The 27,231-nt window shown below is 41.0% G+C and overlaps 1 protein-coding gene and 1 long non-coding RNA gene across 7 annotated transcripts in view; one reads left to right on the plus strand and one right to left on the minus strand.

Moving 5' to 3' along the window:
* Nucleotides 1-27,231, minus strand: part of neur (E3 ubiquitin-protein ligase neur) — a 143,447-nt gene that overhangs the window by 8,473 nt on the left and 107,743 nt on the right. For 4 of the 6 annotated variants that reach the window (XM_033469044.2, XM_033469045.2, XM_033469041.2 and 1 more), the window contains exon 2: nt 6,206-6,372. In XM_033469044.2, coding sequence (XP_033324935.2) covers nt 6,206-6,372 — 167 coding nt within the window. Of the gene's footprint in view, nt 1-6,205; nt 6,373-7,317; nt 8,742-26,719; nt 27,176-27,231 lie in introns of those variants that run through there. The other 2 variants (XM_033469043.2, XM_033469042.2) reach the window with 2 other exon arrangements.
* On the plus strand, nt 879-3,151 carry LOC117219711 (uncharacterized). Its single transcript, XR_004490083.2, has 3 exons — nt 879-1,356; nt 1,926-2,142; nt 2,348-3,151. It is a non-coding gene; the product is annotated as an uncharacterized LOC117219711 (long non-coding RNA).

Below are 27,231 nucleotides of genomic sequence, written 5' to 3' on the forward strand. Positions count from 1 at the left end.
TTATCAAGCCTATATTAGTTTAAAATATAACATTTTAGTTAAATTCAAGTTTGTATGCGATTACAAAGGGATGTTACGATGAACTTTGTTAAAACATGGCAAACATAAGTGTGGTTTATCCACACAACTATCGCAGAATGTTACAACTTTTACAGTACTATAGAACTATAAATCAATCCCAGCTTCAGTGAAGCAGTAAGTATTGTGTCAACGACACGCGAATAAATGACTGATCGGAATAAGAGAAATGCAGTTAAAACAAGTTACAGTAAAGAAAAATTGCCCATCACGCCGCGTGGGGCGTATACGCCCCACGATTAAATGAGGGCATCAGCAATAGTATTAAGATGTCCATAATTGACTGCATAATGAATTTTTAAAAAATTCTTCATTTTACAATGATAATACCAAATGGCTTGAACGGAAAGTTCAGCGTGGGGCGTATACGCCCCACGCGGCAGGGAACGTGTTAATAGTTTCTTTTTTTAAATTTGTCCAGAAACTGCAATAACCTCATCCGGAATCTATCGAATTATTTGGACTGTGATGTACATGTCTAGGAACCTGACGTACCAAGCGTGCGAGATCAACCACGTGCGTTCAATGTGCAAGCAACGCGAGGAGTGCGCCCCGAGTTGCGAAGGAGAGCAAAGAAGTGTGGAGAAACAAGAACGTGTAGTCCGCGGAGATGTAACCACCGTTGTAATGCACAACCACGTTTAATAAATAGTATAGAAATTATATGCAAGAAAAAGCGAAGGAGTTCCAAAAGAAAAATGTTTCGAATACAACGTACATCTATGTTTAACGCCAAGTGCAAACTGTTTTATGGAATTCCACGCTTATGTTTTTATGCACGGAAGTGCAAATATTTGTAAGTCGTTGTTACTTCAAAGTTACAAAGTGAATTAATTATGATAAAATTGTTTAAATTGGTAATGTTCTTTTAATCTGCATCCATAGGTTCATAATTGTTGATTTTCCATTGCATAACTTTTTTTTATAACAAATTCTCTCGGCCCATAGAGGGTTAATCGCGTTAGAGAATCCGATTGCGCCGTGAGAAAGAGAGAGAGAGAGGGACAGTTGCCGGTCGCCGAGTGAGCGCCAATCACCGATTGACACCAGGCGACAAGGGTGACTCAGCACTTAATTAGTTTGGCGCTCACTCAGAGATGGCTGTCCCTGTCTCTCTCTCCGGCGCATCGACGAGATCGCGTCAAAGTCGCGTCGTCGCGATTTGAATCGCGCGCCGTGTTCCAACCGCGACTCGCAATTGTTACTTCCAATCCTGAACAATGTGTGCAATTTGATAGTATTATAAATGGAGGTTTATTGGTGTAGAGAAAAATGAACGTGAGTCTATTTGACAATAACTTACCAAACTAGGACATTTTTATTATAAGTCTATATTCATATCTTGTCCATCCTGGTCTACCCTAACCAACAAAACTACCCATCAAATTGCAAACTCGATACTCCAAGTGCTCGCCAGAGGTCGACACACTCCCTCGCGCGGATCGCAAAATACACATTGTATATTATATACTTTCCAACAATTAGAAAATATACATTTTCATTCCCTTAAGATATTCTTCATTAGACTGCGGATTCTTATGAAAAACAAAAATTGTTTGCATCAATTGAAAGACATGCAAGCCAAGCACAAGTTTATTTCTTTCTTTAATCATTTTAATGAGTTCAAATTAACACGTTCTTAGTTTCTTTGAATTTCCTCACTGTTTGAAATTATATTTTTGCCATATATGCATAAAATCCGCAGCCTACTCATAATAATTAATTCTTGTCTCCTGTGATCCACAACGGATAAATACGATGTAACAAGTTCTTTTAAAGTAAATATTTATAAGAAAATTATCGAGCTTCCCTTAGTTACGGTTGACTAATAATTAATTAATGTCTAGTGGAAGGAAAACGATAGTTGGAGTTTTCGAGTAGAAGAACTTTTGGGACAGAGAAACAAATTACAGCGATTAATTTTTAAAGAGCAGAACATTCTTCTCGAGTGTCGAGCACGGAATTCAAAGGCTATATATCGAAGAGGACACGCCCGGGGACCGATGTTCCTCACAAGGCCCGACCGTGGCCTACGAATTGGCCATGGGAATCCTTCCAATGCCTGTAAGAATTTCTAAACGTCCTCAATTAAATTAAATGTAGAGGAACATGAGATGGCTAAATGGGACTAATTCAATTAAATCAATCATTAGTAAAAGAAATTTTGTATTAAAAATTTTATCTTGCGCATTTTGTTTGCGAAATCGTAGTAAAAAATGGCATTATTTCGTTACAATCGTTCCCATAAAGACGAATAAAATAATTTCAGCCATCTGTCGAAGTCAAAGTGGGAGCACTGTGCGACCGAACATCCGATGGAAAGTTGTTGGAAGAAGTTTTCAACCTGGCGAGAGTTAATCTAGGCGTTGAAACGATTGATTCCAGCATGAACTTCAAGAAATTTGCATGGAACGATCGATTGAAATCGTGAGGAATGAAGGGATTTCAGGCAGAATTGAATTTTCAACGATCACCGGAGCCCAGCAACGAGACACCGGCACCAGTGTCACGCGAATATTGATCGCGCCGTTGCATAATTTAAACCCGGTGGTGGTCTATGGTGTCGATTCACAGTCGACGTCCAGGAATTACATCAATCTTCGTATTTCTCGAAAACCAGCGTTTCTCCCTTCCGATCTTTCTCTCTCTCTCTCTCTCTCTCTCTCTCTCTCTCTCTCTCTCTCTCTTTCTCTCTCTCTCTCTCTCTCTCTCTCTCTCTCGTTCTGGGAGAGCAACCAAATTTGGGTCGGTGTCTGCGTTCAACCACCGTGTCAAAGAAGAATTCAACCGGTTCCATCAACTTCGCCACGTAGACGAAAGAAATACTTGCAATATCATTGGTGCAGGAAATTGGGCCAGGTTGTAACAAAAAAGTTCGCCACAGTTTTTTCTTTCTCGAGAATGTTCTTAACACTAGATTTACGGAGCTCAAAAAAACAGTTGTTTCATATTAATTTATAAAAGTAACAATAGGACATTTATTCTGTTTTTTAACAAGTGTTAATGTAACATATGTCGAAATGTAACAAATAAATTGAATAAATAACAAATAAATGTATCTTTACAATATGAATAGTCGTAAATTAAAAAATTAGTGACCCGTCAAACCAAGAAATGGTTTGTTGGAATTATGAAAGACCGAATGATAACGAATGGTAAATATCGATTAGAACTTTGTCGATTGTAGGAATCGCTTAGAGGAGAAAGAAAATGAACATTTAACTCAACGCTTAAATATTGTTGAAAGAAGAGCAGAATTTTATTTCGATTTCAAGAAATGGAATAACATTCGAACTTAACGAAGAGTCTCCGTCACGAGTCAGATAAGTACGGTGCAAGGATTTAACAGATCAAGATCTATTTTATTTAACAATTTTGAAATAATTAAGCGCTCCTGGTTCACAAATATCGGCAATCGAATGGATGTATAGTCGATAATGGCTACGACGTCCTCGACATCTCCTTACAAGAGCGCGCGGATCCACCTCTTAACACATTTCAACAATGTCCAGCTACGATGACAAAATTTTCGGCGAGTTTGCGAACGAAATGGCTCTTTCTGCTACCAAGTTCGGCCACGTTATGTCACGAGACGGAACGTGACGGAAATTCCAAAGGCGATATAGTCGACGGTGGGGAAACGGGTTACGAAATATCGGGTTTTACGTCGAACAATGTTCCTTTTCGTAGAACGGAAAGTCTTTACCGCGGCTTTGTCTTCTCTAACAGCTGTTTTTACGGCCGTTGGCCGGCTACGAAACGTCGGAGCGACACGAATGGCCGATTCGTGGACGTTTCGAGGGAGAAACTGGAGCTTGAGACAATGGGGATCGGTGGTTGGAGCGAAGCTTGTCGAGGAAGTCACTGTTTTCTCATCGCTGCCGCTGTTCCCTCGTCTATGAACGAGACGGATTGCGATTGACTGTGTTTCCAGCTAATTCCTGTCCCGGAAATACTACACTTCTATCAATCTACGCAAGTGAACTGCAGATCTCCCCGCGCTTACCTTGCTAATTCGGTTCTGCTGCGCATCGCTAATATTTATTTTACCCTCGTTGCAAGCTACCTGCCTTCAAATTTTCACAAGGCTAGTCACGAAAAGAGGAAGAGAGAGAGAGAGAGAGAGAGAGAGAGAGAGGATTTTGCAGAGAAGAATAAAAAAATCTTCGAATGAAAATCTTCTTACCGATCTCGACTCCGAATACCTGTATTCCCACGTGTAGAAAGTACACAAACATATTTCAATGATTCCCCATTGCGATCGTGATCGATGAATTTGTAAACAGCTAGAACCACACACGAACAAATTCCCTGTGCCAATGATTTAGAGACTGCTAAACCCGTAAACCCTGTCGAAGAAAACAAACGCACTCGCATTCGCAGAAAGTACTTCGGCCATTGCATAAGACAATCCATCTCCACCCATCGATCCCAGAGCTCTGGGAGATCTGGCTGCGAGACTCGCGAGACGCCAATCATCGCCAATAAACGCCCACGGTGATCGATCGGCGACAGCGATCGGGGATCGTTCCCCGTGAAAATCTAATCCCAAGGTGTTTAGTGAAATCCACGAGGAACCTTCGGATGCCTCGCCCACGCTGTCCGACAGTTCTCCTCGGGGAGAGAGATAGATGGAGAGAGAGATAGGAAGACAAGAGAGAGAGAGAGAGAGAGAGAGGGAGAGAGAGAGACAGAGAAAGAGAGTGAGGGAGAGAGAGGAAGAGAGAGGGAGAGAGAGGGAGAGAGAGGGAGAGAGAGGGAGAGAGAGAGAGACAGAGAGAGAGTGAGGGAGAGGGAGAGGGAGAGAGAGAGAGAGAGAGAGAGAGAGGGATAGAGAGGAAGAGAATGAGGGAGAGAGAGAAAGATAGGTCAAGAGAGATAAACAGACAGAGAGAGAGGATGAAAGGAGAGTGGATCGGGCACACGCCGGTTGCTACGCAGAACTATCCGCGGACGAGTAAGTTGGATATGGATAGTGGTTGTGTTGACAAGCGATATACCTAAACGCTGAACTGTCGACTAGCAGCGAGAGATGGCTGGCCTCTTCAGGGTCGGCCACGGTTTACTAGACAGGGAATGCAAATGACGGCGGCGGCGTCGTCGAGTGGAACAAGAGTCACCCGATTCTCACAATTAAGCGCCGCTCTAGCGTATACGATTTGCCGGGCGACAGGCGGGAAACGAGGAAACGCGGAAAAATGCAGCGGGTTTTTTTTTTGCCCGGCTGCCGCGAGCGCTTTCCATCGGGGATAAAACAGCCGGCTACTCCGAGCCGATTAATTATTCCGACGAGATCGGCAATCTGTAATGAGCGGACGCGGGAAACTTTTTGTGGAACGCGGGCGAGAACCTATCGTTTTCTTTTTTTTTTTCCTTTTTCTGGAATTCTTCGATGACAAACAGACTTAGGGTAACGGAGCTGATAACTGTGATCAATTGCTGTGCCTTTGGTTTGTTTCCGTGCATACTTTACATTCAGTAAATAAGAGATATTACATTTTTCTTTTCTTTTGTTTTTTCTTTTCTTACTTTTGAATAAATAAACCTTTTTATTCGAAAATGAACAAAATAAAGGAATAAGAATATTTGATATGTCGTATTCGATAAATACAAACGAATTTATTTATGCAGAGAATTTTATTACTTATGGTCACGAGATTAAGGATGACAAATTTTGTAGACTGCAGTCAAATGATAATATCATTGTTTTAGTTTTTTCCAGATAATAAAACAGTTACTCGGTTGAGGTACTATAGTCTCTTCAACGTGACGAGTGTAAACAAAATTGGCTACGTAATATTCGCGTAATCGTTTGCAGAGCTATTAAACCTCGAGCTCATAGTTGGTCTCTAACAGTCGGAAGATTCATATTTCTTAAATGGACATGCTATAATTACCGTGCGTTTGTTTCAACTTACCATCCGGTCTCGTTAAAAAGGCTATAACTAAATCTCTATTAACGTATATACGATGAATAATGTCGTGTTCGGATGATAAAGAATTTAAATAATCGTGGTTTATCCTTTAACGCTCAACGCCATTTTCGTGGACAAAGAAACTACGTGCGGTACTCGTTAAGACCAGGACTCATTTATTGGTGGCTTTGTGTTTAGAACGAGTAAATTACCTTTTCACCGACCCGGACGGGTCTCGCGCTGAACGTGACACCCTTGCAGAAGCTCTCGTGTCTTTTGGCGATGGTCCCGCCATTGCAGAGTCTGATATTGTCACCATGAACCTGATGGAACGTCAATGGTGGTAGGTTGTTGGTACCTGCACTGGACGATCTTGGTGCTGTAACAATTACGAAAAGAGCCACACGTTAAAATCTACGATTCGAACATCTTGTCGATTCGAAGTCACTATTGCTTTGTCCAGAGAACGATCTAAGATATCCGAATTATTTGAGGCACGAAGCCTGATCCGTCTAGAATCGAACGATCCGCTTCTGGGAACTCGAAAGAGGGCCAGAGGAGGGACCAGGTCAATCCTGGGACCGAGCTTTAAATCAAATTACTCAATTCCCACCCGAAATTCCTCGATGATAATTAATGCTCGGTTGGACGGCATTGTTCAACCCGTTCGTTGGTAACTGGACGAGTAAATAATTCTAACAGCTCCAGCACATTCACGATTCTTCGTCTAAATATCTAGCTTGAATTCATTTGCAACGAATGAAATTCAAAAATTGAATTGTGCAATCGCTGAAACTGGAAAGTTGCTGATCCAAGCTGCATCCACTTATCAATTCCGGTATTCCCGGAAAATCATTGTTCTTTCCTTACACAACGTTTGCAAGATCCAAGAAAAAATCCAATCTTATCGGTTATAACAGCTCGGTGGATTTACTGCGCGAAGAACAGGAAAATGATCGCAAGCAATTACGATAACTCTGCAGTCAGTTGTCTAGTTGTTTGAAAAAATTCTCTGAATCAGTAATGTGGTCGGACGCAGATTCTGTTTTTTTTTTATTTTTATTTTTCGGAGTGCAAATGGAGTCTTTGGGTCACGGATGAAAACTCGTGGAAGGAAAGTACCTCGCGGCCGGGAAATTCCTCCGAGTCAGCCGCGAAACAAAAGCCGCGAAAGAGGAGGCGAGGGAAGGGATGCAAGACGGATATCGCGGCGAAGAGGGAGAGAGAGAGAGAGAGAGAGAGAGAGAGAGAGGAGAGGGGGAGGGAGCGAGTGAGAGAGAAAGGAAAGATGGAATTCGATCGAGAAACTGAAATGCAAAACCACCTCTCGAAGCAGCTCGAGCGTTTCCACTTCGGTATTTCATAACTCCAGCTTGTCGGCCCGGAATGCGGGAATACTGCCAGGATATTCCCAGGGTGCAATCAGGATCTATCTGCGACGAGGATACCATAACCGGCGCCGGATTTTCAACCCCTAGCGAGGATTCGATTTCCATCAAGCAATTAACCCTCATCGTCCCGTTAAACCGATCGAGCACTTTGAGAACAGCCGGTTCTCCAACCCCGATTTTTAGGGTAACTTGAAATTTCTTCATACAAGAAATACGTGTGGATGTTTTCTTCGAAAGAATGTAATTACAAGAATCTGTGTACGCGTCGATAGCTTTTTTTTTTGTAAATTCACCAGAACAGAATTCGGAGAGAAATAATTTCTTTTAATACGGTTCTTGTTGCAAGGCTTCCGTTGATTCGCTTTTAGAAAATTAAGGGTAAGCGTGATCGGTGAAATTTAACGACACCGTTTGGTTCTCGCGGTTTCGTGACACTTTTGAGTATCGCTGAACGACGAGGACGATTTACTATGTGTAACGAGTGAGGAAGTTGATAAGTCTCAATTAGGGCTGCGTCGGAGATACTGTACTATCTATTTCCTCCAATACTGAAATAAAAATTACAAGTCGCGCGAGAAGCGGCCTGAACGGGACGCGATAACACGGTATCTTCGGTAATTAGTTTTGAGGAAAATGAACACTTCAATTAATTAGCGATGAATTAATAAAGTATCTCGCTGATAGCGAAATGTTCTTTAAATAAATCTTATGAGAAACAAATAGGACTATTAGCCAGATCGGAATATCAGCGAAACAAACAAAAACATAACCCGGAATAATTAATTCAACCGGAATACAAATTTAGCAACACAAATAAAAAGACAACAATTCACAAACAAATAAAAGATCTCTCGACCAGAACAAAAGTGTACCAAAAACAAAACAAAATGTCTGTTCACCAGAATAAAAGTTAATAACAACAAACGGAAAAAATCTGTTCGCCAGAACAAAAGTTAATAACAACAAACGAAAAAAATCTGTTCGCCAGAAGAAAAGTTAATAACAAACGAAAAAAATCTGTTCGCCAGAACAAAAGTTGATAACAACAAATGCTATGAAACCGGATACAAATTAGCACGAGACGATCAACTGCCCAAAACAAGAACACTGTCACTGTCAAAGAACAACTCCCTTCGATTGACCCAGATAATCGGCGCGCACAGGTCAGTATCACAACGTGTGAACAACGACAAACTACCGGAAATGATAAAATAAACAAGTGTCGCAGGTTCAACAAAAACGTATGAAGAAAGAAACAATCGCAAAGAACGAATCGATCGAAACGAAAGAAAAAAAAAATCACGAAAAGCTTGCGGGAAGACCACGACCGTCACTCGCGACAGTCCAGTTCAGACTGACTATCGATATGCGGGTACGGCGGTGGTATCGCAGTCGATATCGTACGTGCGCCACGCACCGGAAACCGCACATTCGGTGGCGGAAGCGGCCGCAACAGAAGGCGCGTCGCGTCCTCAAGCGAGCACGCTTTCTCCGCGAGCGGATGCGCGCCGAAACCACGGCGAACAATGCCCGGCAACAGGAAGCAACTCGATAGCGAGGTCGTCCGAGACTTCTGCAGGCTTCGGCCATTTCCCTTGGCATTTGTTGCCGCGATTGGCAGCACTGCGTGCGCGACTGACTTTTCCACGCGGCCAGAGCAAGACCATCTTCGCTCTTCTAGATAAACAAGCTTGGCGATCCATCGGGCTAGATGACTGCTTTCGAAGTTTTTAAACCGCTTGGACTTCTGTATGCATCATTTAACAGGTTGATTGACCAGCCACCATCCCCAAAAGCCCGTAAAAAACCAAACTAATTTAGCTAGCGAAACCAAAGTTGCAAAGTTAAAGCTTTTTAGACGGATTAAATACTTGTTTCGTATTGTTTGATTTTGACAATGATCTTGAAATTTGGTTTTCTATATTAGAGTCATCAGGTTGCGGGTCTTTATGCGAAATAAAAATGATTTACGTCAATTGTGTTGCATAAATTAGATAAAAGTGTCCTTCGTATTTTAATAACTGTTTCGTCTTTCTTCTATTTATTCTTGTTACAAGCGCGTAAATTCTGCAATTCAACGACGATCATCCTTCGAGGATGTTAAAGCTGTTCGCTGATTCTTCGCTCTTTATTTAAGCAAATGAAGAAAAAATAAAACTCTTTATTTAAGCTTAGATAATCTGTTACTTTTGCGTAATTTTTACGCAGAACGTATTGCTTTTGCGTCATTTTATAAAAATCTTGCGAACTCCAGAGTCATTCCGCGCTAGTTAGAATGAATCAGCTGTACAATGATTTTTAACGTCGCTTAGTTTATGGAACAAATGCTATAAAAATCCTAGGTTTTCCCCAGAAGTTTGTTAAAAATAAATGCAACAGCTACATATATATCTTCAACTTATGCTTCTTATAATGTCTGCGGGCAATTCTTCCGCAGATCCGCAACAACGAACAGCACTTCTCTATCAGTTTCATCGCAGAGAAAAAGTGCCAGTTCTATAAACACGCGCTAACTTACCGACAGTTATGGAAGACCGGCTTCACTTCCTGTTTCCGGTCTGGATCCCGATAGATGATCGCGAAAGGTGGTCACCATGATGGAGCCGCGCGCGTGAGAAAGAAACAACATCGGGAGCATTTTCATTCGGGCCGCGATTAATCCGCTAACGAACCGAAACCGCGTTGGTTGGCTCCCGCGAACGGCGACCAGCCGAGGCAGTCACGATCTATGGATCGCCGGGCAAAAATCACCGGGGACGATAGGTTTCTCACGGTCCGGCTAAGGCGCGTATTACGAACCAGTCGTCCGCGATTGTAATTTTTAATCCATCCGTCACCCTGACCGAGCGATTTCGTTTTTTCGCGCGAGCATACCGTTAGCGCCACGTTCCCCGGGCTCGACGGGACTCGAAAAGGAACTCGAAAACGGACTCGAAGGGATTGTAATAACCGCGCGGAACGATCGCGTGCACTCCTCGGACCGCGTCCGACCCCTCCCGTTTTTTCTCGGCGACCAACGCCTTCGTGGCATATCGAATATCGGTCAGTTCGATGGGAAACGCCGATTTTTTTCACCGTTCTTCTGGGACTCTCGCGGCCCTTTCTTCGGCTGATTGCCGCTGTTTTCAACATCCTTTCTCAAGTTCCCTGGATTTCGTTTACGACTCCGTGAACACCTCGCGTTTGCATCTCCATTTCGTGGACTATATAATTTGGCGTCGTATAGATTTTTCTTCCGTCGAAATCTTCGTCTAATTAGAGCTGCTACATTTTTTTTAACGGTGTTTAACCCTCTCAATGCCCACGAAAATGTGTAATAGAAGAAATATCTGCCTTTTAAACTAATTTCGCGATTTTATACTATTTTCGTGTCGAACGAATGCCATTGAGATTATATTACAACAATTACGCTATAATCTCGATCAGAAAACGTATGATTTCAAAGTTTCCATAACTAGCACCAGTTTCTGACAATTAATTAAAATTTTCACACGTTTCATTAATCTCTAAAAAAGAATTGAGAAGTTGATGAATGCAATAACAAATAATCCCAAGTCATAATAATCCCGGCGCAGTTACGTTTTCGTCAAAAGAGTCCGTTATGCGAGTGTTAAAAATGGCACACGTTTACAAGTTGGTCGAAAAAGCCAGAAATCCGGACGATTAGCTTCCGGTTAACCGAAGAATCCATTGTCCCGGCCGTACGCGCGGTCCCACGAGTCTTAATTTCGTAGATCCGTATCTGTTTATATCGTGTCAAGCAGACAATGGCGTACAGTTAATTTTAATTATGTATACGAACGCGATCACCTCTCTCTCCTCTCTCCGCGCCGCGCAGTCCTCGATTTTTACGTTCGGAAATTTCGTTACGTTTCCAGTAGGCCGCTTCCGGCTAACGACTATTTCACAGCCGAGTCACGACCGTTCAATTTTTTCCTGTTTGCTCGACCGAATCGGCGGATTTACCAATCAAGAAAAGTCGTTTTTACTCGGCAATTGCGTCACGAAGTTTGCGACCGTTCGTTCATGAGTCAGGAGACAGTGATTCAATAGACGGTTAATAATACACCTGACGTAAGGACGATTTAGGAATTTGAGCAGAAGACAACTTCTCTCTCTCTCTCTCTCTCTCTCTCTCCCTCTCTCTCTCTCTCTCGTGGTTCTCACCGATACCGATTTCTACACTTGAACTTGACTAATTACATTTTATTCGGAACGGTGGATTTTAATCTTCGGACGATCGGCCATTTACACAACGGTACAACCGGTAGTACTTGTAACCAGACTGCGGAACTTCATGCGAAATAAAAACTGTATCATCGTAAGTATCATCGTAAGAAGTTGAAAATCACGTGTAACAATATATTCTTCCCAGTTTTGTATTTGGTCTTTCAATTTTTTCTGTAAATGCATAAAATACCTCACCTAATATCAGTTTCCCAAAACATATTTTTCAAGACACTTCTAGCAAACTTATCAGTTTATCTGTTGCACCTAGTACGACAGTAATTTATTTCACTTCATTTCTGAAAATTGAGCATAATTTAAAATGCTTAAAAATTCGTAGCATGACCAGCAAAAGATAGACGAAGTAACATCGAACTAGAACTGTGTAATTAGTAAAAACCGGATTAACCTGAACAATTTTTTTTTTTTTATTTTTGGCGTACTTGTTTTCGTGTATTTTCCTTTTTTCCACTATCTTTATACCAGTCTATCCGCACACCTTGACTTGACTAATATACACATATATCAACAATATGTACACAGGTTGTCCCAAAATTATGGTATTTCCGGGAAACGAGGGGTTGCTGAGGTCATTTGAAATAACTTTTTCCTTAGCGAAAATGCAATCCGCGGCGTCGTTTACGAGTTATTAACGAAACACGGTGACCAATGAGAGGCGAGATCGGTTAGATAATAAATTGGAAATGTAAACCGAAATTGTGGAAGCTGGATGCGCACTATTGTCACCAAGGACAAGGAAAAGCGCAGCTATCGGAGACGTTCGCCGATTTCCGTCTCCGTAATGCCGCGTCTCGTAGATGATTTTCTGGCGAGGAACCACCCCCGTCGTCGGCAGATGGCAATCGCGAGGGGTAAATGGAATCACGGTTCGTTTGATGGGACAACGAACGAGAACGGCGCAACGGTACACTTCGGAAGATTCCCACGGTGAATCGCGCGGCATTATGAACTGCGCCGAGGAAACCGCGTCAAGGAAATGCACTTCAGCGTGGATAATCGCCCAGGACTTCCAAGGATGACGCGACTTCGTCCCGGGACCGAGCTGCTACTGATTACAAATTGAATCGCTCGAATTCAATATATCTAGTCGATCTGCTGCGTGGTAGACATCTTCCCTATCGACACAAAAAAGGTGGTCTTCCCTAGTTAACCCTCTTATCTACCGAAAGTCTGTTGATCCTTTTAATGCCGACAAGATCGTTGTCGGCATTGTCAACATTGAGAAAATGTTGTTCTCTTAATATTTTTAACAAATAACAGTTTCATTTCGTAATTTATGACTCCTTTCTGAATTTTCTAATTATCCGGTTTTACAACAGTTTCATCATTTTTTCCAAAACTTAATTAAACTACATCAAACAGGTTCGTTATCTTTCTCTCAGGTATACACGATCTTTTTGGTCGGCACTGAAGAGTTTAATAGAATTTCCAATTCTTATGCTATGCTCTGAACAAATCTAAATAATCTTTTCCTATATGATAATCGAAAATATTAAAACTAAATTTATATATTAAAATATTACAACTGAACGAAATTAATTAATAATATTACACAGGGAGAGTTATCGGTGTACAATTAAAATAGTTTATAAAAAAGAGTTGCTGATAAATTGTTTCTCTTCTCCTGTGGTAAACAAACGATCAGACGCTTTCGATTATCTTATTTAAAACCAGAAAAAAATTATTCGAGTGACGATATAATAATAATAAAATATGATAAAATAATAATAATAAATAATACGAAATACGTAAACAAGATTTGCATTGTTTAACGCAAGAGGAAGTGAGGCAGTAGTCGAAATCGGGCGATCGTAAATCGTGTCGAAATTGGATCATCGATCAGCTGGTCCACTCGAAGAAGCCGCTTTGACGATTGCGCCGAGGTCGCGATCGATCATCGCGTATCTGCCCTCTCGACCTCGGCTCTATCGATCCCGATGATCGACGCGGGAACGCGAACACCGTTAATAAGCATTACACACGCCTATCACGCGATTAATGTATCGCTTTATAAGCGGCCGAAGAATCGCCGGAGTATTTTATGTGATCGATTTATGCAAAAAGAAATCTCGAGCCGCAAGATACAAGCGGTGTGGAGAATCATAACGACGATTCGGAAATCGATGGAATGGTGGGCACGTTAAGTGGATGTTAATTGCACGGATTGCGGTCAGAGACCGAGTTACAAACCGAAACCGCCGTTGCGGTTTCTGTCGCGATAAGTTTTGTCAAAAAGAAAGTGTTCGTGTCACATTGCGGCATAGAGATTTATCCTCATTCAATTATCTGTTGTGCCTCTGATAAAATTGCTATGAAATTTCTGTGCATGTGCATGTGCATGTGCACGCCAATCATCTCAAAAATTTCTTGAAATTCGAGTATTTTATTTAATCAAGTCAAAATTGAAAAGTTAAATTGTACCACGTCAATTACATGTTTTTTTTTTATTATTACGTTTTACAGATTCTAACAAGATTAGGAAAATATAACGGATTAATGTATAAATTAGTTATGACAGTTAAAGTGTTAGAGCGTCGCTAAATAGCCGAAAAATCGTCGTACTTTGAACTGTTCCAACTTTTTCTAAAATCATGTTATAATGTTCTACTTGTGCTCGTTTTTAAAGAGTCGAGTTTCTACTTTCACAACCCGAGCGCAGAAAATTCTCAGATTTTTTTACTCTATGTTACAGGAGTTCAAAAACAATCTTTCGTGCCTTTAATTTCATGGAACGGTGCGGTTATCGATGCTTACACTAGATTTACGGAACGCGTCATATTGACAAGTTTAAAGTTTGTTAATTTATGATTATTGAAATTATGAAGATACGTTTGTGGAGAATTTATACAATAAATTATATATAATAAGAGCCACTAGAAGTCTAAATAACTATTATTATTGAAATATAAGTATTATTAATATTAATTTAATTATAAATATTATTAAAATATAAATATTGTTATTGAAATTATAAAGATACGTTTGTGGAGAATTTATTCAAAAAACTATATATTATAAGAGCCATTATATAGAAGTCTAAATAACTATTATTATTGAAATATAAGTATTATTAATATTAATTTAATTATAAATATTATTAAAATATAAATATTGTTATTGAAGTTATAAAGATACGTTTGTGGAGAATTTATTCAATAAATTATATATAATAAAAGCCACTAGAAGTCTAAATAACTATTATTATTGAAATATAAGTATTATTAATATTAATTTAATTATAAATATTATTAAAATATAAATATTGTTATTGAAGTTATAAAGATACGTTTGTGGAGAATTTATTCAATAAATTATATACAATAAGAGGCACTAGAAGTCTAAATAACTATTATTATTGAAATATAAATATTATTAATATTTATTTAATTATAAATATTATAAAAATATAAATATTATTATTGAAATTATAAAGATACGTTTGTGAAGAATTTACTCAATAAATTATATACAATAAAAACCACTAGAGGTCTGAGTAAACATATGCCTGTTAGTTTTATGGTGCAACATGAAATAGCTGCTTCTAGAGTTTCCTAAAACTGGTGTTAATTAACGAAGATCGATGTTTAAAATCGTACGAAGGTTAAGGTAGACCATTCAGAGGCCCAAACGGACGGATCCAGAAACGTCGTGCGAAATACGGGGTCGTCAACCTGTTGAACGATCGTAGCACCGGTAAAATATTCACGAATCTATTCACGGTTCGATTCTGCGATTCATCACGGATCCGTAAATGACATAATTCGCGATGAATCGCAGGTACTCACCGTGGATCACGTGAACCACGAGGGAAACACGGGCACGCCACCGGTAAACACGTCGAATCACCGTGATTACACCGTTCGCGCCGGATTTTCTCGGCCAATTCCGCGCGAGCATCATCGGGCTTCGCATCGTGACCCTGAAAAACTATCATTCCCCGCGGGCCCTTTACAATAAAAACAATTTTTCCTTGGCTGTTTGCCCCTCCCTCTGTTCGACGAACGTGTTCACTCTTGGATGAAATTGAACTCGCGCCCCGGAAACCGGTTGCCGAGGATCTGCCTCGACACGCGCGCGACTTTTCCTCGAACTCGGAGCTTAGACGACCGTGAACACGATATTTCTACCCCGATGACGATAAAGTGTCCTTGTAGGCTTCAGGAAAAGTGAAATTTCTTGGTGGACAGCTCAGAAGCCAATCAGTTTAAGTTCATTAATTTTAAAATTTAAATAAATAATGATTTCTCAAATTAGTTGTAAACGCGATGCCACTAACAATGCAAAGCAGAATTTTTCTTATAACTAAGTAAATAAACAGTTCATATTAATATTTAATTATTTCATTTAATTTTCCTTATTTTCTTCTTTCGTATAATTTCTTTTATTTTGTTCAGTCATTCCGTGGTCGATATAAGCGCTGCTATCTATTGTTTATTTATAAAGAAATCGATTGACTAATGTGACTGAAACGTTTGTTTAAGAAGACAATTTGTTTACTCGCGGATATTATGAATGGATATACTCTAAACGAGCTTGTATTAATAGGACACATTCTTTTCTTCGGATATGAACAACTGCATCAGCTTGCTAGACGAAATAGTATGGAACTATAATAAATAAAAATTGGTGGTATTGCTTGTGACTGAGAAAGAAGACATTTAGCTGGTGAAAGTGGGCAAGAAAGTATAACAAAGAGGCGGTTGTCCGCCTGTTCATTTACCGGACCGTAATTAATACGCGATGGTAAAACGTATGATATGTGCGCATTACGGTGGTGCACGGGTTATTGCGGGAACGTTTCACTGGACTGCGAGCGAAACTTTTATTAACCATCTGAAAGCGTGTCACTCACAAAACATTGCTATTCCTGTATAAACATACACCCAAAGGTGCACCACCGGTAAAACATTACTACCCTGCTCCCTCCCCTTCGCCGATTAAAACTATGTATTTTGCGCATATTTAGACATTTTTCACTAAAATATATAATGTCCCAAATTTGAAAATCACCATGAATATCCACGATATAGATACTAAATCTTAGTATAAAACATATACATAAATTGATTGTGGTCGTCTGGAAACAATCTAGATAAAATAATGACCTAATGGTAGGATAACCTGGCGGACATATTTTCAGGGAATGTAAAATTGTATGAAGTCGCTTATGATCGTAGTTATCGAGTATAAAACCTAAATTAAAAAAGCAAGATCGCTCGAGTGAGTTATCGCGTTGGCTTCAGAGATAAATACTGTAAATTCTCTCTAAAATTGAGGCTCAGATCGTCGACAATTTGGGAAGAGAACATACGATTATTATAATATTATTAATATTAATATATTATAACATATTATTATTATATACGCACGGCTCGAATAATCGTACCTCCTCTTCAAAAATTCCCTCAATTAGGGAGAATTTTCCGCAAAACTCGCAAATGTGAACACGACACTTTCGCAGCTTCTAATCCGCGAACAATTAAGCATAACACAGTAAAACTTTCAGTTAAGTTGTCCAGTGATCCCTCATTCAATAAAATTTCCGAGATCCACGACGATAGATGCGACCATCGATTCCGCGTTTATACTCCAGAAGCCGAGAATCGGCCGTTTGCATATTCATCGCGAAAGAGACTGAGGAACGAGTTTTCAGCTCCGGCGATTTTCATTTCGGCTGCGTTTACGATTCCCGTTCCGAGCCGCTTCCTACGAACAGAAATCGTCTCGTCTCGTCTCGTCTCGTCTCGTCTCTGCTCCGCTCCGCCCGGCGCGAGTTGTTTTAATCGCTCGCGGGTTGCTAGGCGGCAAGGCGGATCGATCGTGCACGTAAATCGCGACTCTCAATGAGAGCCACGCTAGTAATTGGTCTATGCCCGCGCCTATGTTGCCATTCGCCAGTTCATCTCGTGGGAAACTCGTGACACACATTTGCACGGAAGTGTACCTCTCCGGCAAGCGTGGATCCTTGCATCTGACGCGTACAGCCGCGAGAAGATCCTACGATCTATCCTCTGGATCGAGAACCAGCCGCGCCACCGACTACGCCTCGGTCCCGACGTGTTATCTTTATCTACCGTCTTCTAATTGCGACACTTTCTGCCCGGTAACGAGCGGCATAGCGAACGTTCCCGAACGTATCAGTGAAAGGGATTTGGTATTCGCCCATGGGGATCGATATCGGCCGGATTTTGGATCGATGAAGGTGTTTCGAAGTAGATCATTCGATGAAATAAATAGTGCATTTTTGTGGAAGATCAACGTTGTTCGTGTTCGTTACAGAGGCAACGCAGACAGTGGTTTCTTTTTATAATGATCTCCATCACAATTGAATATGACACTGTATCTTCAGATCTGATCAGTCTTCTCGTGCACGTGTAAAATCTGCAACCTGGCGGCACTTCTCGCAGTTGGCAAAATAGTTTACGGTAAAAAAGGTCACGCTTGAAAAAATTGCTCTAGAAGCAAACCGATCCGAGCCGTTTATCCGATCACTATTCGTCCAGAACGGCTAAAAGGTCCGGCGAAAACCAGAGTTTCTCTGCACCTTTCTACCAGTCTAAAAACCGCAACTGTCTCGAAAGTGCCCGAAGCGATTCGATAAACAATCAGGGTACCCTTTGCGGAGGTGTTCCCCGAAAAGACAAGAGACGCTTTCTAATTTACCTATGCAGCCTCCATATTTAGACACGGGGAATGTCTAAATCATTTTGGAATCGCAACAAATATTTCGAATGACCGCGGTGGAAACAACGTGGGCGAAATTACACGCGCAGAGAAGATTGCACGAGTAGGCAGAGCCATTAGGAGTCCCGCTAAAAACCTAACAAGGCGAGGTTCGTGAATGGTGCGTTCACGAAAAGGATGTTTTCGACGGTTCAAGTAAGAGAGCTCGAAGAGCCGGCAACCTTCCGATTATCACCGAAGCGAAGTGAAAGTAATTTGTTGCACAGGGGGCCCGGGCTTCCTTCGAACAATGCGGGGCCGCCTCCGCGATGTGAACGCGATGTCCTTTGCACGATGTAAATAAACGGGGCCTTGACCGAGCTATATGTGTACTAGGGACGTTCGATTCCGATTCGACCTGGAGAAAATCGATCCTTTCGGCTGAAAGATCGATCCTTTCGGCTGAAAGATCGATTCTTTCGGCTAAAAGATCGATTCTTTCGATTAAAAGATCTATTCTTTCGGCGAAAAGACCGATTCTTTTGGTTAAAAGATCGATCTTTTGAATCGATTCTTTGGTATTCGATTTTTTCCTGGTTCGATTCTTTCACGTAAGAATCTTTTTTCTCTCCAGGAGAATTAATTGTTATTAGTGAAAGGACCAATTAAACTGCTTGCCGTGTAAACTTTTGTGATTTTCTACAGTTTCCGCGATTTATATGCGATTAGGCTAATAACATTGAATTTTGGAAAACGGTGAAAGGTCTGAACGAATACAGTCGTTTCATCGTTACAAAGCAACACACGTTAGTTACTTCTTTTAATCAATTTTTTCTGGGTGAGTCGACCATCCCCACACCCCGGGCCCATTCGACTCCCATCGGCGTAAGGTATTGTATATTGCGTCCAATAACTATAACACCATGCATAAATAGTTAATATGATAGTAAATATAATAATAATTAATATAATAATATTAATTAATATTAGTATTAATAATACTAATATAATAATATAATAAATATTAATTAATATTAGTATTAATAATACTAATATAATATAATAAATATTAATATAATGGTAATTAATATAATAATGATTATAAAATAGCGAATAATTCGCAGATTGTGCTCGATTGGCGCATCCTTCTGCGGGTTCGCCGAACCTCCCCCTATCTGGCCAAAGAAAATTGGCTGATAGGAAAAACGTTCGTTAAACGCCACTTAAGCTCCATTGTTTATCGCCGGAGACCCCCCCTCCGGTACCGGGCCTCTTGGACCCATTGAAAGGATCAATTCAATCAGCCAAGATTGAGTAATTAAACGCGATCGAAGCGGCAGACCGATTTGTGATTTATTGCGCGCGGTCCCGATGAAGTACCGCTAGGCAAAGGCCAAACACATTCCACGCTCAATTTCTCAAGCCAGACACAGTCGTACGCTTCTCTTTATTCTCAGGCCTCTTGGTTTTCGCGTGCTCCTACCTAGACCCCTAGACCCGCGGTGTCTCTTGGTCGAGACCTACGCTCTTCGAGGCTCTGGCCAAGCCTTCGTCTGGTAGCGACTGGCGCTTGTTCCTGCAGAACATTCTGTGATCAGCTGTTGTCTTCGAACACAGGTTTTCTAGTTGGGAACTGAGCCCTCGCGTATACCACTCTCCTCCAGACTTGCTTAAGCTAATGTGCTTGTTGCAGCTATTATCCTCTGCCAGAGGCGCTCGTTATTTTCATTCTTCTTGGAAACTCCTAGGAAAATTGTATCCTAGAGAACCGATCTTCTCTTGGATATAGCCGTAGGGATTATTCGACGTTGAGACAGCGGACACTGCTGAAGACCTCACAGTCTCATGGTCAATGTTATAACTTCATTTTATTGCATTAGCTTTCTTCTGCTGTTTTTCTACTGAATAAGATTCACCCCTTTTTAGAAAAAAGATATCGTTTTTCAGCGCAATCTCAAACATTGCATACTTCAATCATTATTATATTAATTACCATTATATTAATATTTATTATATTAGTATTATTAATACTAATATTAATTAATATTTATTATATTATTATATTAGTATTATTAATACTAATATTAATTAATATTATTATATTAATTATTATTATATTTACTATCATATTAACTATTTATGCATGGTGTTATAGTTATTGGACGCACTATACAATATCGTACTATTGTTTTGGAATCGTTAAGGAACGAATGAGCGACAGCTTGCGGATGCTATCTAGCGAAATAGGTTTTCGGACTCTACGCAAAACGATCGCGAAAAGGAACGAACGCGCGCGTTTCTCTACGTAGACCTATCCTCCAGTGGATCCTCTCATCGGCCGCACTGCAAATAATCGAAGATAGCTACCAGAAGCTAGGAGAATCCCGAAGCGCCGGAGGTCCGCGCGGGTTAAACGCCTCGAGATAATGAGATTTTTCCGAGGGCGGCAGCTGTTGGACGGGTGTCCGCCGATCCCGGTTCTCGGAATTTCGTGTTAATCGAATGTTATACTCGGACACGGCGAAAGAGAGAACGAGAGGGAGCTTAGGGTCGCGTGCTGTCGAGGATGCGCCGCTTTCAACGAGGCGGGCGTCGCGACCCGGTCGGATCAAGCACTCCAGGTACTGTTAAGCAGCACTGCCACGCCGAAGGAAGTTCCAGTAATGTTCACCGGGCTGGCTGGTGTGTTCCGTGTGCACAGGTACGCACGAACACAGAGCCAGGAGGGGCCTTGTTCCCACGCCCGACGCCGTGATCTTTGCCGAGCTACTTAGTCCTCTAGTAGAAGGAGCATCTCCCCGTCTCGCTCTCTCCAACCACCGTTTATCTCCTTCCCTCCAATCCCGGTCTCTATCCGTCTCCTATTCCTGACTCACCTTTCGGTGGGCCTCGCTCTACCCAACGGGCCTCTCTCCGAGCTACTCTCCTGTCGCTATCCTGAAACCGGAGGATACCTCTTTCTTGCTCCTCGACGACTATGTGGGTTACGTAAGGTGGCAATGCGCGAGCCTCGCGGCACGTTCGAGTAATAATAACGCGTACGAGGAGCAGCGAACCGGTGAACGGGAATAGAAGCACGAGGAACAAGGGAGAATGACGTGGAAAGACGGGGAGACGAAGCGAGACGGACCGATGGGGGAGATTTTGAAGAGCAGGAAGTCTGGTTTCAACCCTTCTGGCGGTGTCGTTACGAGGGGCGCCGCAGAAATAGCGGGGTTTTAGTCGTTATCTCCGGTATTTTTAGACGGAGAACCCGCTGACTGACGTTGATCGCGTATTAAAAAACGTTTCGAGCCGACGGGACCGTCGGTTTCAATGCAAAACTGGGTAACGCCCGTGTTACCGGCTGGAAACGGTCCAAACTGAAACTGAACGTTCGAGAAAGGAGCTGCAAATGCTAATTTGTTGGTCCTCCGAACCGAGCACCGGGAGTTGTTAACTATTTGCCAAACCGGCGCGGCGGGGTGAAAGAACCGGCAGCAACAGTCACGAACTTTCATTTGTGTATACTACGACAGCCGTTTGGGAATTCGTTGACTCTTCTGTTGGTAGAAGCTTGTTGAAGCAGCTTTTCTGTTATCTGGCATCGAATTAGTGACTGGGCAGAGATCGAAAGCAGCTGAATTAATCGATACACCTAACAATATCGTGTTTATTACATCAAAATCTAGCCAATGAAGATTTCATGAAATTAAAGAAATTCGAACCCGTGCGATACGATTTCATTCGCAGTTACGTTGATTAACGCTTCTTCGTCCTCGATCATCTATAGTTAAAATTGTTCATATGAGTATGTAAAAGCTTACGTAACTCGGAATTAGGAAGGAATCTAGAAAATTAGGAATTAACAAATTTAAAGAAACTGAATCCTCCCTGATGTGTCAACAAGATAGACACTCGAAGCTGTTTTAACTTCAAGACTAAGATATTTCTTCCCCAATGTTGTATTATTTTTGTATTGTTTGCATATGAAAGTCAGTTTACTCGCTCGTACAATAACTACACTTTAAAAAAATTCTTTCAATATAAACAAAGTTATTAAATATATATAGATGATTATATATATAAATATTATATAGCAATTTTTAGCGGCACCTCAGACTCGCCATTCGTGTGCAAAGCGTTAATAAAATAATATTAATAAAATTAATTTAATTAATTTAATATATTAATATATTAAATAAAGTATCAAAGTATTAATTTTAATTAATATATTAATATTTAATATATTAGTATATTAATTAAAATTAATACTTGAATATTTTCAGTTACTTTTATTCCTCCATTTTGTTAACAGAAGACTCAAATTTTATTTCGATTTAAAAGAAAGCATTCATAATTAGTGGACTACGTACGAAATCTTCATCGCTAATTTGATTCGTTGTTACTGTATAATGGGTCAAGCTTCGCCAAAGGGATTGGCACTTCAACTCTTTCTACACGAAGCTAGCCGAATCTGGTCAAAAACAATTTTCAAAATTAGTTAACAATCACCAGGTGGATATTTACGTTACTCAGCCTGTGTCGCAAGAAAATCATGAACAAGTGCACATCACGCGGACTATTCCGCAATTGATGACAGTCGACAGTCATCACCGATTATACCGCATCCGGATGCAAATGGGTTGACCGAATAAAAATTCTATTTCGCTGTCCACCGAAGTTCCCGAAGAGGCGACGAGCGAAGTCGCACAGCCAGAAGCCAATCTTCCCCGAGCAAATCGGCCGAGGAAGCGGAGACTTGAACGCGCGCTAAGCGATGATCTTGCGGCGGAGTATCGGCGGGACCAGCGGAAGGATAGGAAGAGACGGCGAACCTCTCGAGGATGCACGCGGTTGCAGTAATTAGAGTGAGACGGTAGACGGTCCGGCGAAGAAAGACCGAGCCGCATCTTGCGTGCACGTGATGCACAATCATAAACAATCGGTGTATTAAGGCAGCCTCCACACGCGAATGCAAATACAAGCGGAATGATTAGGAGCGCGCGAGGGTCTTCGAACCTGACGGAATCGCAGGAATGCCGGGAAAATCGATACCGCCTCCGATGAATGTAATCTAGAATCGCGGAACGGTGAAACTGCCTCTCTGATAACGGGTCATTAGGTTTCCACGGTCAAAGATGATTTTATCGGCACCGATTGCTTCTTCCATCTTCGAAATAACAGATCGAAGAGAACTCCGCTCCGAACCCTTCGGCCAGCATCGTTCCCGTCGACCGCCGCCATTAGATCGGTCGAAAAATGAAAGAGAAACTTGTTAGAGAGTAACGACGCTGTTAATTATTTAATACAGTTATCCCTGCGATATCGGGATGCTGATCAGCGGCGGAATGGAAATTGCTCGCGAATTTCATTTCTATTCCGCGAACGCCGCTAACCTACCTCCGCGTAATACGGTGCCGGAAGAACCACCGACCATAAAACTTCAACATCAGCGTGGCCCAGTTTTCGATAAAACATTCGACGAGCAGAAATCGAGTTCACGAGTAATTATTCGTTCGCGAATCGTTAATTCTCTTAATTCCACACAATTTTCTAGAGGTTCGCCCGACGAAAGAATCTCCTGATTTTGAGTACTCGTGCTTGGATTTCATCCATTCAAGCAAACACGAATTAGATAGGAATTTTTTCCTTTCTTTGACGCTTCAACTGCAACGCCTGTGTTGCCATGCGTTCTAAATATTTTGTATTTTAATTTAAGTTTCTTTTATTGTAATAAAATTTATATTTTATTTCTTAATTAATATTTCTTAATTTTATTTCTTCTATTGTAATAAATACGATATTATAATTTTAATAAAGATTCTTATTTTTCTGAAACTTTTGCATCTCTTTTTACATCCTTTCTAATCTAATTCTTAGGACGCATCTGCATCTCACGATTTTTCGGAGTCCCAAAATGTTATTCGGTCGCACGAGATTCGGAAATATGTTTAAACTTCCAGCCGCTCTTTCACCCCAAAGCCGCTGAGACTTCGAAGCTTGGAGCGACGAGCCACCCCGCGACCAGACGCAACAAATGTTCGCACAGAGAAGCGTTTCCCGATCGGGGACCTTGATCCAACGTCCACCCCCTCAGGGCAAAGCAACCCCAGAAGCTGCCCAGAAAGCGACAAGTGCATATTCCCATCGCGACACTTTTAATGCGGCCACCACGACTGGCCAAGGAACAATCGGATTAACGAAGTTAAACGGTAGGGTGGCGCGGAGACGACGCAACCCCTCGGTCCACCCTCTGTTTCGAATCGAACCGCGCATCTGTCGCGTTTCGCACGTAGAGGATCGCGGAGGAGCTGCGGGGGCGCACGTTTCGAGCAAAGGAAAACAAGAGGAGGCTTTGCGGCCTGTCGAGAAGATTAACTACCCCGCGATGCAACCATAAGGGCCTTCGGGCGATCGGTAAACAACGATGACACGTGGTTTTTCCGTTGAGTTATGGGATCAACCGTTCTTTCGGAGTTTATCGGCGGTGAACGATGCCGTGCTCGATTAGTGCAGTCGGTTTGCTTTCATCTTTGGGGGCTTCTACCACTTTGAACCCGTGTATACAGATCTTAAAATTGATAACTTTCTCTTGCATTGCTGTATTTGATCAGATAGAACTAACTAAGTCGTGGAATATGAAGTCTGAATAATTAGATTTAATTGGCAAGTATCTACAAGAGTTCTTTTTTAACTTTCCAAACTTAGCATAGAAAAGTGTTTGAAAGAATCCAGAAAGTTTTGTACTTTCGATAGAGTATCATAAAATTTACCGTAGGGCGAATTTCAATTTTGATAAATCGACTAACTAAAATTTATATCTGCAGAGATCCGCAGTACAATAATAACTAATTTCGATTTTGGAGACGGTGTACAATTTTTTGAATACGAGTATTTGGATAAAAAGATTTACGCGAAATCTTTTATAGTACCTTACTGCTTTCACTATTTTTACTATTGTCAAGATCTATATAATCGGTATTACCGATAAAGTTTCTTCTTCTGTGAAAAGATAATGTAACGAGATAATATTGTGAGAACAGGTATCAGTATCATTTTATCGTGGACGATAAATGGCTATATTTAAAGCCATAAATGAATTTCCCGTTTTAATTGAACACGTGATATCGATTATTACTTCAATCCTGGCGTACATGAAACAAGCGTTACATTCCTGCTCATATATTGTGGACCGTTCATTCGATTTGCTGGAGCGAACTAATTAAGTTCGAGACGAGATAATTAGCATTCGGTCAGTCGCGATTAATTGAAATGTGCAAGCATCCTAACACTCGAGGGCTCGTGATCTAATCGTTATCGGATAGACGTTAATTACGATGAAAACTTTGAAAATCGGGCGTTGAAAGATCGTTTCGTAAATTCTGATGAATCATTTCAATTGCAATCGAATAGACAGGAAGGCGTGACACCGAACAAACAACACACGCAATGTGTCGCGAACGATGAGTCACGGGGCGCTTTAATGAAATTCCACTTCCTCGACGACAAAGAAACGCGTATCTCGTCTGTTGTCGCGAAGTGTCCGTGCCTTGTGCGTTAATTTCACTAACGACCCGGTCAGCGGACACCGCTAACGGTCGAAGAATCATATGAAAAGATCTTTAAATTACCTGTAGCTTCCCTTAATCAATATTTTGTCCGAATAGAAATTTTTATAAAATACAAACGTCGATTAACAAGCTTTTCAATTCCAAATAATTATTACAAATCTTTTTTCAAATAAACGTTCAAGATAACGCTGCAAAAAGATGAGAAAACTCAACATCTGTTTATATATGTAGATTTGTAAAAGTTGCAATAACAAACTGTAATAAAATATGAAACCTAACAAGATAATATTCTGAAATTATAACAAAAATATAATACATATACGAAAAACAGGAAACGTATTAACATATTATGATATAACTGTAACATATACTAATATAAAGAAAATAATGATTTGCTTGTTAAGAACTGTGTCTTCATTCATTATGCAATCACGATTGCAATAAATTATTGTATAAAAGAATGCCATAATTGTATATAAAACATGTACTAATTATATATATGGGACAGATAATTATATATATAATAATATAATTATATATATAATTATATCACTTTATCTTATTAAGGATGATATAATGTCACAGTTAATTAATTAGAATCACATAACAATAATTAAACTAGTCTCGAGTAAAGGATCTTAGGTTTCAAACCTTGGGCGGTGGCGCGCACGCCCGAGGTTTGAATTTAAATCTCGGCGCGGGTCACGTGTCGCCGGACCAACGGTCCGTGTATTTATAAACGGACCGTTCGCGCGACACATGTGCAGCACGGCATTAAAAGTGCCCTAAGATCTTAGCGGGAGGCCACCGCGGGTGAGAAAACCATAAAACAAAAAAGCCGGAATATACAACATATATATTCAGTACTCACCGAAACCATTTCCCGAGAGCCTGAGTCGGGCCACTCTGGTGGCCCTATTGACGGTCAACGGTCTCCTCGGCCGTTGACAAGACAGAGACAAAGCCATCGATACACAATGGGCTCGAACCTACGCGTTACCGGAATTCAAAAGGGACCCGCGCGTAATATGAAGAAAAAACCGGGCGAACCGTTCCCTTTCACGAACCTTCGAAGCCTCCGCAAGAATCAAGATATTGAAAAATCTGAAACAATCTTTCCGAAACCCCTCGAGCCGACGCTACTGCGCGTTATTCGAATCACTCTCCGTATCACCGTGCTTCTATATTAACTCTCTACTCAACGGTCGTTAACTTGTTAACCTAAAAAACCATTTGAAAATTGAATTGCAAAATACAAAATTTCTCTTTACAATTTTCCCAATTAGCAGCGTTCCATATAACTCGATTCAAACACTTTTCTGTAACCGTAACTCTCTGAATATATATATATATATATACTTCTTAGAATATTTATTCAACTTA

The sequence above is a fragment of the Megalopta genalis genome, chromosome 15 (genome assembly GCF_051020955.1).
Source record: "Megalopta genalis isolate 19385.01 chromosome 15, iyMegGena1_principal, whole genome shotgun sequence".
NCBI classification, from domain to species: Eukaryota; Metazoa; Arthropoda; class Insecta; order Hymenoptera; family Halictidae; genus Megalopta; species Megalopta genalis.